Source organism: Drosophila arizonae, chromosome 4 (genome assembly GCF_054131065.1).
Source record: "Drosophila arizonae isolate 15081-1271.41 chromosome 4, UAZ_ARI_1.0, whole genome shotgun sequence".
In the NCBI taxonomy this organism is placed as follows: Eukaryota; Metazoa; Arthropoda; class Insecta; order Diptera; family Drosophilidae; genus Drosophila; species Drosophila arizonae.
In genome coordinates, this window is record NC_142924.1 from 25088591 (window position 1) to 25104596 (window position 16006).

Here is a 16006-nt window from a genome sequence, read left to right on the forward strand (position 1 = left end):
TTTAGCGAATTTTTCTTTAATTATTATTTTAAAATTCAGTAACAGATGGTTACAAAACTTGATGCCAAATTACAACTAATAAAGCTAAAATTACGAAGCTTAAAAAAAAATTATTCCCTTTTTTCTGCTGTGCTTGTATCATAAACATTTTCCGTCTCTCTTTAATCTATATGTTGTCATCCAAGTGCTGAGGGGTATTCTTAAACTCGTGATCTTCGTTAACGCCCACAAAATAGGTTGGTAGAATCCCGAGACCTTTTACAAAAGTCAAGCCACGATATTCACATTCTATTCCGAATTTGCGCAAAATGTAGGCAGTATCTTCGCAAACGTGTATATGTCCAGAAAGACCGGTAGAGTCCATGCGCGAGGCCATGTTCACTGGAGTGCCCCATATATCGTAGTGAACCTGGGAAGCACCAACGACTCCTGCCATCACCTCACCACAGGATATACCGATTTTCATATTTCCGGTGAACAGGCTACGATCAAGTATATTTGTGTAGACATTGCGCCACGTCCAAAGTGTTCGCAGCAGATCCAATGCAAATGTAGTTAAAACAAAAACCACTTCCTCATTGGGTACAGCCGGATTTTCGGCAATCGATATTGAGGATGCCAGATAACGTTGAGCGCGTGACACTTCACAGCACAAGGACGGTTAGGTTAGGGTAAAATTATATATAAAAGGAATACAAATATTAAGCTATGGCTTACCCTCCGTTATAACGGATGGCTTATTTCCTGACCGTTCGTTGATGCGCCCCATGAAGCGTGGGTCCAAGCCACAGGCTGCCATATATGTACAGCCAACGATTTTAATCTTCTCCACTAAATAGTCTTCCCTATAAAGGTACAGCTAAAAAAAAAATAAAAAAAAAATAAAAAAAAAAAAAAACACAAGTAAGAAAGTTGTAGTCGAGACTGCGCGACTACGAGAGCCTCTGAACTCTTCGAGCAAAATTACAAATTTTTGGGTGAGGAGGACGATATAATGGTGGGGATAAATTATAAAGAAACTCTAAATTATATAAAAGTACATATAAATCTACATTTCAAATTTGGAGACTCTAGCTCCAAAGATGTAGGAGATATAATTTTATAACTGATATCCGATAAGTTTTTTTTATCGATAAAAAAATAACGGGATGAGTTATTGATTTTTGTTGATAAGCTCAATATCCGCGCTATATACACGCACATTTGAAAAAAATTTGAAGTTTCTAGCTCTTATAATTTCTGAAATCGACGCGCTCATACATACGGACAGACGGACAGACGGACAGGGCTAAATCAACTCAGCCCGTCACCCTGATCAAGAATTTATATACTTTGTGGGGTCTACCACGACTCCTTCTGCCTGTTACATACATTTCAACAAAACCATTATATCCTGATTTTCCATTTTCAATGGGTTCAGGGTATAACAAAAACGTTGTAGTCGCGTATTTTCGACTGAAGAATATTCATTCCCACTCCACTTTCCTATTTCCCACGCTCCCAATAAGTAAATATGTATTTAAATTCGACTTGTACTAAGCAATAGAGATGCTCTCAGCAATTTAGCATCTAAATGTTGAGTTTTTAGCTCTAAATTGTAAAAATGAAAGGTTTTCCCGAACGAGCCAAACCTCTTTTTAAAATCGCACCAATAGCTTGTGCTTCAAATTTCAGCGCAGAAAAAATTGCGTCAAACGGACTGACAGACAGCAAGATAGGCAATGCACAAAACCAATATACTTATTTCAGTTTCGAGCATGGGTTTAGAAAGAAGCGAAGTCTGAGTCTTTCAAAGTCACAACCTGTTTATATCACTCACTATTTTATCGAATTGACTTATGATCTCGTTCAGAATACGCAAATTGCGCACGTCCATTTTGAAGTCCTGGAGGGAAGCGAACATCACCGCCACCATTTTGTAGTTTTCAGCATAAAGCTGGTGCTTCGCCAATGACGTCAGATATATGTTGACTGGGGAAACGAATTGACTGTAAATAATAATGCGAGAGACAAACAATTGCAGCACATCGTACCGACATGAGCAGGTAAAATATTCTGCAGCAGAATAGTTATCGATTTATTAGTGATGACAGCGTCATTCTGTTTTTTGAGCAGTTCCAACTTCCAGCTACATACAAGTGCAATCATCTTTAGTACTTTGGATGTTGCGAACCGCAATGCTCGCGGAGCTACTTACTTATAGTTGACCCGGCTATTGAACTCAGCCTGCCGTTCCATGAAGTAGAGACATCCTAACGTAGCCATAATCTTGAAGCCGTGCGCGTATTCTGAATCAAAGTAGGGATTGGTTGTACTACTTCGATTAATTACGTATTCGAATTGAATAAACATAATTATCATATATGTAGTTCCTTCTAATACGCTTACTATGATCTTCACCATCCAGGGAATTCGTGTGAATATTATGCTTAAGGCAATCATGAGAGACATCATGTTTGTGAGATCCCAAGAATAAAAACACTTGTATTTATCCATTTCATAATGGTATAGCTTACTCTCGATAAGTTGGAGGTGGAATTCATCGTAGTCACATTCTTTCTAAATAGCAAAAAAATCAAAATCAATATGATCATTATGAAAACTCTGTCACAGCAAAAGCTTCATACTGCATGTTGTTTGGATGTTATGGGTAGCTTGTTGAAATTATTCTGTACTTACCAGGACCTGAAAAATAAGCCAGAAGTAGCACACAATCATATTCATATAAATGCCCATTCGAATGATGAGGCTAGACTGTATGCACTCGGCTGTCTTGAAAATGAAGCAACTGCATTTTGTAAAGTTATGTGGAACATTCCCATATCGCCAATGGCAAGCCTTCTTGAACCACAAGATGATCACCGGCGTAGTCAGTAACACCATAACAATAATATTGTTGTTGACGCTGGTCTTGTTGGCTTTGTGGCTTATATTAACAAGATACACTAGAAATACTCCAGCAAACCAAGCTAACAGAACGCTATATCTCAACATGTAGTCGGGCTGTTTCATATAGTTCAACTCTTTTCGGGAATCGCGAAAGTTCAAAAACAAAAATCCTATTTGTGGGCGTGTAGTAGCACGCTCTGTACTGGCGGTACGACTTTTCTTCCGAAATATTGTTGTAAACTTATTCTTGACGCTATTGGAAAGGAGTTACTAAAGCTCAGTGGGCTGACTTGTTCTGAAAAAACTCACTGGAACGAGCCGACAGGCAGCTTATCAAACTCAATCCGCAGCGCCTCTTTTTTTTGCATTTCTAGATCTTGGATCGTTTCCAGAGCTTGAGAAGACTGCTCTTGTCTCAGGACTATTTTGTAATCAAGTGCCGCAATAAGAAAAGTTTTAATGTTTTTACTTGCAAGATGAGGATGTTGGAGAGCCTTCTCTGTGCCAGGAAGAAGCTCATAGGGGTTATCGATTAACATTTTGCTAGTCCTTTCGCTTATGTGAATGTGGCCTGGTCGTCCGGTAGATTCCAATATACCAGCAATTATAACATCTTCTCCTACAAAAAAGAAACCCCTCAATTGAGAAAAACGGCTGCAAATAAATATTTTCGCGCCAGGCCTACCCCAAACGTCGTACTGTAGCTTTGCAGCACCCATCACACCGGCCATCAAAGAACCAGAATGCACACCGATTCGCATATCGATATCCAAATTTCGGCTTGATCTATTCATAATAGTTGTTTACGCACTGAGTAGAAGGAAAAAATCATACCTACCGAACTTCCCGAATGTGCGCGATCATTCTTTGGGCCAGCTCTACGCAGCATTTGGCATGATCGGGATCGGGTCGCGTTAGGCCCGCCACACAGTAGTAGCAGTCGCCCAGAAACTTAATGCGTTGTACTTTAAAGATACGGGCAGCTACGTCGAATCTACCATAGAGATCATGGAGCAATGAAACCAGAGAGTTGACAGTGAGTGTTGTGGTGAGATGCGTGTAGTTGACAACGTCTGCATACAGGATAGTAACATCCGGATGGGATTGAAGGGCCATAATGCCTTGGTTTAAGTTACTGCTTTGATATTCATTGTGTAGCTTGTTAGTTTTCCCGATACGATAGCGAATTTCTTTCTCGAATGGTCGGGCTATGTCAGGAGGCAAAATGCCGTGAAGCAATTGTTTCTCCTTATTCTTTGCCTCTCGCAGCGAAATCTCCTCCATTACATACTGATGCCGGTCAATAAACGACGAGCGCACTGTAATCTCGTTCAGCAAGCGATAGAATAACCCTACTAAGTGGCAGCACGTAAAGTGCAGAACCTCCACGATCATATATGGGGTTTGTTGAAAACTAAGGAATTCACTTCCATGAGAGTAAAAGTAAATAATAACAAGGTAGGTAATAGACACAAATGAAGCCAATATAAACGGAGCTCTAAGGGCGGGTATGGGAAAACACAAATATATAACATATAAAACGTATGCGTCGTAGAACGGTAGAACAGTCCATTCGTGTACATAATGGTGGTACAAAAAAATAGTCACATCTGCGGATAGTGAGTGCCAGTGAGTAAGTTGATCGGTGAGCAGGCCCTCTGTATGGATCGATACGTACCCGCCATAACTATGAGTGCCGCAGCAACTGCCGAAGATACGTAAATAATCCATTTGTTACGCGATACGATTGATTCTGAGAAGTTGATGGTCAATATGGAGACAGTGAGTATTGCGGATGTCATATAAACTCCCACATCCACATGAATGAATTCGGGGTACTGCGTGCACAGGGATTATTAAATAACTGTGATATTAGAGATTGAATTAAATCATTACCGCACACGTCACCAACAGCATGATACACTTGATCACGGTCGCAGTCGAGTGTACGAAGAAGAAAACGCCGAGATGATTGATGCATAGACGTCTGTCGTACAAAATATAGTCTTCTTCTATATTCAACTCTTTGCACTTTTTCTAAGTAGTTTGTAAATAGTTACAATCAGCTAGGAATGATCTAGTCGGTAGTGACCGAATAGGAATAGTGCTGAATTCATTTAGGACAACCCCTGTACTTCACCTATCTCACATGATATAGGAACTTATATAAGAAATTACCATACTCAAATTTAGTTTTATAGGGTGTGAAAACAACCCTTTCATACATACCCGGCAGACAAGCGGAAAGGATCAGATCTGTTCGTCCTGATCAACATTATATACAATATTTCGGATTTTTTCCAATGATTTCACGTACAGGTAATTGAACAGTGTTGAATTGGATGCAGTATTAAATATTGAGAGTTACCTTTAAATAGCTACGTTCCCAAAGAGCTTCTTTGCTATAATCCAATCTGCAGGGTCCCGCTGTAGTCGAACTCATTTTTCAATTATTTTCATGTTCTTTGCACTGATATTCAAGGAGTAGTTGATATACTAGAATGATAATTTTATGAAATATGTGAAACGCTCTCATGGAATAGTCGATTTAATAAGGGCTTTTTGAAAATGGGAAATCAGGGTATAATGGTTTTTTTGTAACAAGCAAAACGAGGCGTTGCAGACTTCATAGTGTATATATATTCTTGATCAGGATGACGAACTGAGTCGATATAGCCCTGTCCGTCTGGCCGTCCGTCCGTCCGTCCGTCCGTCCGCCCGTACATACATACACGTACATGCATACTCGTGTATACCATAGGCAGTAGAAGTTTATCATATTTTTTCGAGAATAATCGAAAAATATTATATCCATACATTGGATACCGGCTTCAAGCTAACAGCAGATCAGCGCGATTTTCCTATGCTTGTGCACACACTCATCGTCTATTCTATGCGTACAGACAGAAGCGCGCCTTTTCTCACATTCTTAGAATTTCGATTGATTTCTGGACTTTCTAGCCGTTACTGTAGTTTTGTCTGATGACGCTCTATTATTAAGCTACTCTATTTTAGCAACTGATTGCTGCAGCAAAGCAGTGGCGCGGGTGCTAAGGGTGACGCAAGTAATGTTAGAGTAAGGGAGGTTCGAACGTTTACTGTGTTATTTTTTTTATTTTTTCATACATATTTCGTTTTTTATAAAATAGATATTTTATTGGGAAGGTGCGAGCTTGACTGAATAATACTTTTCATTTTCTTAGTTTCTTCTTAAATAGCCCTCAAATACATATACGCAAATACATACATATGCATATATAATTATATATGTAAGCTTGCACGCATAGCATCAAGCATTCCAGCCCAATACATGCGCTCATTTGTATGTGTGTATGTATGTACACATAAATGCGTGCTCTAGCATATTCTAAGAATCCCGTTGCGATTGATTTGTCTTTGCATTGTTTTTGAATTTCCAGCCGCTACACTGACTTTTCTTTGCTATGCTGCGTCATAACAATAATCTGATTTCGTTTTAACTACTCTTGATCGAAACGACGCGGTGGTGCTGTAGGCTGAAGCGCCGACGATCTTTATTTTAGCTATTTTGACAAACATGCTGTTTGGGTTGGGTGCGAGTTCAAATCCCGCTGCAAACACTTTTTTGCAAATTGCAAATTTTTGTTATTTTAGCTTTTTTATATTTTATTAATTTTATAAAAATGTTTCCTTCCGTGATATCAATGCCTATTAAGCCTACTTAAGTGTACATATACATAAATAGATGGCTGACGCATATAAATGTCGCAATTCGGGCACTGTAAATGCCGATTGCCACGCTCCTAGTTGCCGTAGACTCCTCAATTTTAGCCAGTTTGTAGAACGAGCAACCGGTTAAATGCAAAATTTGAATTCTTACGCTCAAAAAATGTGAAAATTACTGGGTATTTTTCGATATGCCACGCCCCTAAAGAGGCTTAAAAATTATTTTTGGGGCATCGATAGAAGAGGCCACCAGTAACTTAACTATCCAAAGCTGAAGCTTCTAGCTCTTAAACTGTAGGAGATATAAACTATATATAATCTATATATATAAAAGAGAGTTGTGTGAAAGTGTATTAGCACTTAAAACTCGAGATCTGCTGGACCAATTTTCATGGTTTTTGATTTGTTGGATTTGTCTCCGCCACGAGGCGGATCAGTAGATCTTTAAAATACTGAAAAAATTTGACGAATACTTGAAAAACGCGGTTTTTTCCCTAAAGATTCAAATTTCCATTTATACTCAGTAGCCTTGACAACAGTGATAGTTTCGGTCCTGTATAGAAGTAAATAAACAAATGTAGTCAGTCAGTCTACGGCACAGCCTCGAGCAGACCTGACTATTCAACAAAAAAAAAAAAAAAAAAAAAAAAACTATTAAACAAAAAAAAAAAAAAAAAAAAAAGACTATTCAACAAAAAAAAAAAAGACTATTCAAAAAAAAAAAAAAAAAAAAACAAAAAAAACAAAAAAAGACTATTCAAAAAAAAAAAATAAATAAATAAACAAAAAAAAATTTTTGTTTTCCAAATCAAAAAGAAACAAGTAAGAAAGCTCTAGTCGAGACTGCTCGACTACGAGATCCCCTGAACCCTTGGAGCAATAGATATTTCAATAATTTTTCGCGTCTTTCAGCTTACACAAGAAACACGCACACACACACACACAGGCATACATACACACACACGCATACAGACACACATACACACACACACACGCATACATACACAAGCGCATACACACACACATACACATACACACACACATACACAAACACATACACACACATACACAAACACATACACACACAAGCACCCACGCATAAACACGCATGGGCTGCAGTGTGCGCTTACTATGAGAACTTAATTGTTTAATAACAGATTATGATTATAACATGGATATGCATGTAATTGCCAAAGCACAAGTCTCTAGTATTTGAAATACGCTTTTTACAAAAGTGAGGGTGAGGGGGTGAATTTAAGGGTGGGGGGTAAATTTTAACAAAAACCGAAATTGTATAAATTGCATATAAGCATACATTAAAAATTTGGAGACTCTAGCAATAAAGGTGTAGAAGATATAATTTTATAACTGGTTTTCGATAAGGTTTTTTATCGATAAAAAAAGATCGGGATGAGTTATCGAATTTTAATGATAAACTTGATATGCGCGCTGTAATTACGGACATTCTAAAAAAAATTTGAAGTCTCTAGCTCTTGTATCTTCTGAAATCGACGCGTTCATACATACGGACAGACGGACAGACGGACAGACGGACAGACGGACAGACAGACGGACAGGGCCAAATCAACTCAGCTCGTCACCCTGATCAAGAATATATATACTTTGTGGGGTCTGCCACGCCTCCTTCTCCCTGTTACATACATTTCAACAAAACCATTATACCCTGATTTCCCATTGAAAATGGGTTCAGGGTATAAAAACATATTTCAAATCAAAAATCTGCAAAAATTCAAAAAAATCAAAAGATTAAAACCTGACTATTAAAAAAATAAATAAAAAATTCAAAATTCGAAATTAAAAAAAAAGTTAATTATTAAAAATAAATATTTCAAATATTTCAAATCAAAAATCTGCAAAAATTAAAAAAAAAAATCAAAAGATTAAAACCTGACTAATCAAAAATAAATAAAAAATTCAAAATTCGAAATTCAAAAAAAAACAAGTAAGAAAGCTCTAGTCGAGACTACTCGACTACGAGATCCCCTGAACCCTTGGAGTAATAGCTATTTCAATAATTTTTCGCGACTTTCAGCTTACACAGGAAACACGCACACACACACACACACACACACACACACGCACGCACGCACACACGGGCATACATACACACACATACATACACACACATACATACATACACATACACACACACACATACACACACACACACATACACAAACAATTACATACATATACACATACAAGCATATACACGCAAGGGCGGCAGTGAGCGCTTACTATGAGAACTTAATTGCTTAATAACTTTTTTTGTGGACGTACGATCTTCATGAAACTTTTAGATTATGATTATAACATGAATATGCATGTAATTGCCAAAGCACAAGTCTCTAGTATTTGAAATACGCTTTTTACAAAAGTGAGGGTGAGGGGGTGAATTTAAGGGTTGGGGGTTAATTTTAACAAAAACCGAAATTGTATAAATTGCATATAAGTATACATTAAAAATTTGGAGACTCTAGCAATAAAGGTGTAGAAGATATAATTTTATAACTGGGTTTCGATAAGTTTTTTTATCGATAAAAAAGATCGGGATGAGTTATCGATTTTTAATGATAAACTTGATATGCGCGCTGTAATTACGGACATTTAAAAAAAATTTGAAGTCTCTAGCTCTTATATCTTCTGAAATCGACGCGTTCATACATACGGACAGACGGACAGACGGACAGACGGACGGACGGAAAGACGGACAGACGGACAGACGGACAGACAGACGGACAGGGCCAAATCAACTCAGCTCGTTGCCCTGATCAAGAATATATATACTTTGTTGGGTCTGCCACGCCTCCTTCTGCCTGTTACATACATTTCAACAAAACCATTATACCCTGATTTCCCATTGAAAATGGGTTCAGGGTATAAAAAGGTAATTATTAAAAAGTGTATTTTGGACTTTTACAAAAGCTAAATATCTCGAAAGTTCAGGTATTTGTTTGTCTCAAACATAAATTTGTGTAAATTATTTATATTTATATTTCTCGATTGTTATACCCTGAACCCATTTTCAATGGGAAATCAGGGTATAATGGTTTTGTTGAAATGTATGTAACAGGCAGAAGGAGGCGTGGCAGACCCAACAAAGTATATATATTCTTGATCAGGGCAACGAGCTGAGTTGATTTGGCCCTGTCCGTCTGTCTGTCCGTCTGTCCGTCTGTCCGTCTTTCCGTCCGTCCGTCTGTCCGTCTGTCCGTCTGTCCGTATGTATGAACGCGTCGATTTCAGAAGATATAAGAGCTAGAGACTTCAAATTTCTTTTAAAATGTCCGTAATTACAGCGCGCATATCAAGTTTATCATTAAAAATCGATAACTCATCCCGATCTTTTTTTATCGATAAAAAACCTTATCGAAAACCAGTTATAAAATTATATCTTCTACACCTTTATTGCTAGAGTCTCCAAATTTTTAATGTATGCTTATATGCAATTTATACAATTTCGGTTTTTGTTAAAATTTACCCCCCACCCTTAAATTCACCCCCTCACCCTCACTTTTGTAAAAAGCGTATTTCAAATACTAGAGACTTGTGCTTTGGCAATTACATGCATATTCATGTTATAATCATAATCTGAAAGTTTCATGAAGATCGTACGTCCATAAAAAAAGTTATTAAACAATTAAGTTCTCATAGTAAGCGCACACTGCAGCCCATGCGTGTTTATGCGTGGGTGCTTGTGTGTGTATGTGTTTGTGTATGTGTGTGTATGTGTGTGTGTGTATGCGTTTGTGTGAGTATGCGTGTGTGTTTGTGTATGTGTGTCTGTATGCGTGTGTGTGTATGTGTGCCTGTGTGTGCGTACGTGCCTGTGCGTGTTTCTTGTGTAAGCTAAAAGTCGCGAAAAATTATTGAAATATCTATTGCTCCAAGGGTTCAGGGGATCTCGTAGTCGAGCAGTCTCGACTAGAGCTTTCTTACTTGTTTTATATGGTTTTGTGCGAGGGCAGTATTACTATTAATAAAAATGCCGCGTCCTAGAAGATCTAATCTTTCCCGGCGGACCCATAATGCAATTAGGCAACGGAATAGCGCGAGTCAATTATCTGACGAAGAGCGAGAAATCGCCCGAGAAAGGCTCCGCGTTAGTACCCAGCAAAGAAGAGCCTTAATTCGTGCTTCTCAAAGAGAGGCAGCCCGTGAAATGGCAATAAGAAATGGTTCAAGGATTGATTTGAATCGAGCAGCGTTTCGATATGATTGCACCATTGATTACAGCTTGAATCGTTTAGTTTGCATTGGTCCAATGGACGTTGTTTGCCAGCATTGTGGCGCATTGAAGTTTGCTGGTGAAACGCCCGGTTTGTGCTGCCTTAGTGGTAAAGTGACATTGCCATTAGTGGTCCCGCCACCAGAGCCATTGAGTTCCCTGCTTTATGGCGAAACACTAGAATCACGACATTTTCTAGCGAACACTCAAAAATACAAAATACCTAGAAATAATATAGAGGGCAATGCAACGTTTGCCGGGCCAGCTAGTATATTATATATATAATTTTTTCACCTATCTTCATAGAATTAAAACATCAGCTTACATGCAAAATTTCAGCATTCTAGGTTTATAACTTTAGGAGATACAGTTTTATCCGATTTGCCACGCCCCTAATGGGCGGAGATATATCCGCCATAGCTTGTGATCTTGGGTGATCGGCGCGGACCTATGTACATACCAAATATTCTAGCTCTTCAACAAACATGATTTCTGGTATATCGGAAAATGCATTTTCCGATTTGCCACGCCCCTAGTGGGCGGATCGGGAAAATTTTAACACTTTATAAATCGGAGATATACACGAGTATGTGTTCCAAATTTCAAGTCTCTAGCTTCAATAGCGCCGAAATAGATTGCGTTCATACGGACAGACGGACAGACGGACGGACAGCAAGACGGACATTGCACAAAACCAATATACTCATTTCACTTTCGTGAATGAGTCTAATCAAATATTTGGCCAATCAACAAACGCACGTGCAGCAGCTACAACAGCATCGTATGCGTGTGCACACATGCATTCAAACTTCTTCTAGAAACATTCGTTGAATCACATCAGCTGTTAGTTTCGTTTAGTTTTGGTAGATGGCGCAGCAGCAGTGAATGTATTTGAGTTTTGCCAGCGCTACTAGCAGGAGTGAGGTGGCCTAGTGTGTTAGCTGCATGACGCTCGATAGAGAAGTTGTGGTTCGAATCCCGATCGGTGCAACTGATAATATAATATTAAATATAATAAATATTTTTATATTTTATTAAATGAGTTTGGTATTTTATTTATATTTTTAAATACATCGAAATTGAAATTTCAGCCATACTAAATGGGCATTTTTATTTGTTGGGTTCAGGGTAGTATCTAGTCGAGCACTCTCGACTAAAGTTTTCTTACTTTTTTATATTATTATTTTTTGGCTGAGCTTTGACTAGGATGTCGGATGAAATAATTTTATCTTATCTGCAATATTGCTTACACTTTTGATAATAATAAGAAAACGCCGCGAAAGCTCAAAAATGGCATGAGTAGGCGGAGTTAATTGAACTCGGGCAATTTATTTATGCAACAATTACATACATATATGTTTGTTGGATAGACCTGTCATTCTACAGACTATTCAACAATTGAGAAATACCAGCTAAGATCTATTTGGTGCCCAACATAAAACTTATAAAACTATGTAGACAATATTTAATAACTTTTCGTATTAAAAAAAAATAAACAAAAACAAAAAAAAAAAAAAAAGTAGAGAACGTTGCAGTCGGGCGCTACCGACTGCAGAATACATTCACATTTCAATTTTTAATTAGTCTCATCCCCTCATGCAAGTTAATAGAGAATGTTGAAAAAAAGCATTTTTTTTTTTCGATTTGCCGTGTTCCCACTGGGCGTAGAACCACACAACGAGCCTTAGGCCTGTGAGATTTACAGGGTATTTTTCTTTGTACCACGCCCCTTAAGATGCGTAACAATTATTTTTTGGTCATCGATAGAGGAAGTTTCTTAAGCTCTTTAACTGTAGGAGATGTTAGCTTTTCTGATATGCACGCATCTTGTGGGCGTATCCGATATAACTTTTTGGCCTTGGGTGTTCAACCCGAGTATATATACAAGTTGCAGGTCTCTAGCATCAATACTATTATTATTATTTCAGATTATTGCTATATCTTCAGATCCGAGTTGTCACGCGCCCAATGGGCGTAGATATATACGTCATAGTTCTTTGATCTAAGGTGGTCAACACGAATCTACATACATTCCAATTTTCAGCTTTCCAGCTCTTTCATCCCGGAGAATGCGTTTTGTGATTTCCCATGCCCCTAGAGGTCGGTTCGGGAAAATTTTAACACCATATATAGTATATAGTACATGTTCTAAATTTCAAATTTTTAGCTTCAATAGTCACGGACGGAAATTGCACAAAACCAATATACTCATTGCACTTTCGTGAATGCGTATAAAACTTACTTACGAATATTACTTCTTTTTTTGCAATCGAAACCATTTATTGAATATAGAATTAATTCATGACATTATTCAATAAATAAAATTGCGATTTTGCGAATTTTTCTTTAGTAAAATTCAGCAACAGGCGGATTCAAAACTAAATGCCAAATTACAACTAACAAAGCTAAAAGTTCGAAACTTCAAAAAAAAAAAAAAAAAAAAAAAATAATAATAATAATTATAATAATTATTCTTCCCCTTCTGTTGTGCTTCTATCATAAATATTTCCCGTCTTCCTTAAATCAACGACGTTGTCATCTATGAGCAGAGGAATATTCCTAAACTCGTGATCTTCGTTAACGCCCACAAAATAGGTTGGTAGAATCCCGAGACCTTTTACAAATGTCAAGCCACGATAATCACATTCTATTCCGAATTTGCGCAAAATGTAGGCAGTATCTTCGCAAACGTGTATATGTCCAGAAAGACCGGTAGAGTCCATGCGCGAGGCCATGTTCACTGGAGTGCCCCATATATCGTAGTGAACCTGGGAAGCACCAACGACTCCTGCCATCACCTCACCACAGGATATACCAATTTTCATATTTCCGGTGAACAGGCTACGATCAAGTATATTTGTGTAGACATTGCGCCACGTCCAAAGTGTTCGCAGCAGATCCAATGCAAATGTAGTTAAAACAAAAACCACTTCCTCATTGGGTACAGCCGGATTTTCGGCAATCGATATTGAGGATGCCAGATAACGTTGAGCGCGTGACACTTCACAGCACAAGGACGGTTAGGTTAGGGTAAAATTATATATAAAAGGAATACAAATATTAAGCTATGGCTTACCCTCCGTTATAACGGATGGCTTATTTCCTGACCGTTCGTTGATGCGCCCCATGAAGCGTGGGTCCAAGCCACAGGCTGCCATATATGTACAGCCAACGATTTTAATCTTCTCCACTAAATAGTCTTCCCTATAAAGGTACAGCTAAAAAAAAAAAAATAATAAATAAAAAAAAAATAAAAAAAAAAAAAAAACACAAGTAAGAAAGTTGTAGTCGAGACTGCGCGACTACGAGAGCCTCTGAACTCTTCGAGCAAAATTACAAATTTTTGGGTGAGGAGGACGATATAATGGTGGGGATAAATTATAAAGAAACTCTAAATTATATAAAAGTACATATAAATCTACATTTCAAATTTGGAGACTCTAGCTCCAAAGATGTAGGAGATATAATTTTATAACTGATATCCGATAAGTTTTTTTTATCGATAAAAAAATAACGGGATGAGTTATTGATTTTTGTTGATAAGCTCAATATCCGCGCTATATACACGCACATTTGAAAAAAATTTGAAGTTTCTAGCTCTTATAATTTCTGAAATCGACGCGCTCATACATACGGACAGACGGACAGACGGACAGGGCTAAATCAACTCAGCCCGTCACCCTGATCAAGAATTTATATACTTTGTGGGGTCTACCACGACTCCTTCTGCCTGTTACATACATTTCAACAAAACCATTATATCCTGATTTTCCATTTTCAATGGGTTCAGGGTATAACAAAAACGTTGTAGTCGCGTATTTTCGACTGAAGAATATTCATTCCCACTCCACTTTCCTATTTCCCACGCTCCCAATAAGTAAATATGTATTTAAATTCGACTTGTACTAAGCAATAGAGATGCTCTCAGCAATTTAGCATCTAAATGTTGAGTTTTTAGCTCTAAATTGTAGAAATGAAAGGTTTTCCCGAACGAGCCAAACCTCTTTTTAAAATCGCACCAATAGCTTGTGCTTCAAATTTCAGCGCAGAAAAAATTGCGTCAAACGGACTGACAGACAGCAAGATAGGCAATGCACAAAACCAATATACTTATTTCAGTTTCGAGCATGGGTTTAGAAAGAAGCGAAGTCTGAGTCTTTCAAAGTCACAACCTGTTTATATCACTCACTATTTTATCGAATTGACTTATGATCTCGTTCAGAATACGCAAATTGCGCACGTCCATTTTGAAGTCCTGGAGGGAAGCGAACATCACCGCCACCATTTTGTAGTTTTCAGCATAAAGCTGGTGCTTCGCCAATGACGTCAGATATATGTTGACTGGGGAAACGAATTGACTGTAAATAATAATGCGAGAGACAAACAATTGCAGCACATCGTACCGACATGAGCAGGTAAAATATTCTGCAGCAGAATAGTTATCGATTTATTAGTGATGACAGCGTCATTCTGTTTTTTGAGCAGTTCCAACTTCCAGCTACATACAAGTGCAATCATCTTTAGTACTTTGGATGTTGCGAACCGCAATGCTCGCGGAGCTACTTACTTATAGTTGACCCGGCTATTGAACTCAGCCTGCCGTTCCATGAAGTAGAGACATCCTAACGTAGCCATAATCTTGAAGCCGTGCGCGTATTCTGAATCAAAGTAGGGATTGGTTGTACTACTTCGATTAATTACGTATTCGAATTGAATAAACATAATTATCATATATGTAGTTCCTTCTAATACGCTTACTATGATCTTCACCATCCAGGGAATTCGTGTGAATATTATGCTTAAGGCAATCATGAGAGACATCATGTTTGTGAGATCCCAAGAATAAAAACACTTGTATTTATCCATTTCATAATGGTATAGCTTACTCTCGATAAGTTGGAGGTGGAATTCATCGTAGTCACATTCTTTCTAAATAGTAAATAATTCAAAATGAATATATTTTTTCCGAAAACTCATTTACTATGTTGTAGTATGTTGTATTTTAAATAAACATATGCCCAACATAAGTAAGGGTATCATACTCATAGCAACACTTTGTTGCTTTGTGCGGTAATATGATCGGTCACTTATGTATGGACTGGCCTGCAGCGTGAGATCTGCAAAGTAAGCATTGCTACGTTCTCGTCCACGCCGTAGCTCAAA

General features: G+C 37.9%; 2 protein-coding genes across 9 annotated transcripts in view; both read right to left on the minus strand.

Moving 5' to 3' along the window:
* LOC108620535 (adenylyl cyclase X E-like) lies at window positions 1-5385 on the minus strand. Of its 6 annotated transcripts, XM_089468870.1 has the most exons (12): window positions 5258-5385; window positions 4786-4926; window positions 4568-4727; window positions 3728-4499; window positions 3575-3675; window positions 3199-3508; window positions 2680-3142; window positions 2198-2559; window positions 2034-2128; window positions 1820-1971; window positions 718-859; window positions 1-642 (listed from the first exon to the last, which is right to left on the minus strand). In XM_089468870.1, the coding sequence occupies exons 1-12, from the start codon at window positions 5330-5332 to the stop codon at window positions 167-169; spliced, it is 3249 nt and encodes a 1082-aa protein (XP_089324996.1). In that variant the 5' UTR covers window positions 5333-5385; the 3' UTR covers window positions 1-166. The 6 variants fall into 6 exon arrangements, with proteins under 6 accessions (XP_089324996.1, XP_089325000.1, XP_089325001.1 ...); XM_089468874.1 differs by lacking the exon at window positions 2680-3142 and having other exon boundaries at window positions 3363-3508; XM_089468875.1 differs by lacking the exon at window positions 2680-3142 and having other exon boundaries at window positions 2198-2288; window positions 3359-3508.
* LOC108620486 (adenylyl cyclase X E-like) overlaps window positions 5258-16006 on the minus strand; it is a 26822-nt gene continuing 16073 nt past the window's right edge. The window contains exons 8-12 of one of the 3 annotated variants that reach the window (XM_089468869.1): window positions 15411-15772; window positions 15247-15341; window positions 15033-15184; window positions 13920-14061; window positions 5258-5385 (exon numbers count right to left, since the gene is read on the minus strand). In XM_089468869.1, the coding sequence (XP_089324995.1) occupies window positions 5336-5385; window positions 13920-14061; window positions 15033-15184; window positions 15247-15341; window positions 15411-15772 (801 nt within the window). In that variant the 3' untranslated portion in view covers window positions 5258-5335. Of the gene's footprint in view, window positions 5386-13145; window positions 13845-13919; window positions 14062-15032; window positions 15202-15246; window positions 15342-15410; window positions 15773-16006 lie in introns of those variants that run through there. The other 2 variants (XM_089468867.1, XM_089468868.1) reach the window with 2 other exon arrangements.

Excerpts from the sequence above, each read along its gene's own strand:
- LOC108620535 (XM_089468870.1), bottom strand. The coding sequence starts at position 5,332 with ATGAGTTCGACTACAGCGGGACCCTGCAGATTGGATTATAGCAAAGAA. Across the intron at positions 2,560-2,679 it reads GGCTTATTTTTCAGGTCCTG|AAAGAATGTGACTACGATGA; the intron begins GTAAGTACAGAA and ends TTTGCTATTTAG. Across the intron at positions 2,129-2,197 it reads AATAGCCGGGTCAACTATAA|CTGGAAGTTGGAACTGCTCA; the intron begins GTAAGTAGCTCC and ends ACTTGTATGTAG.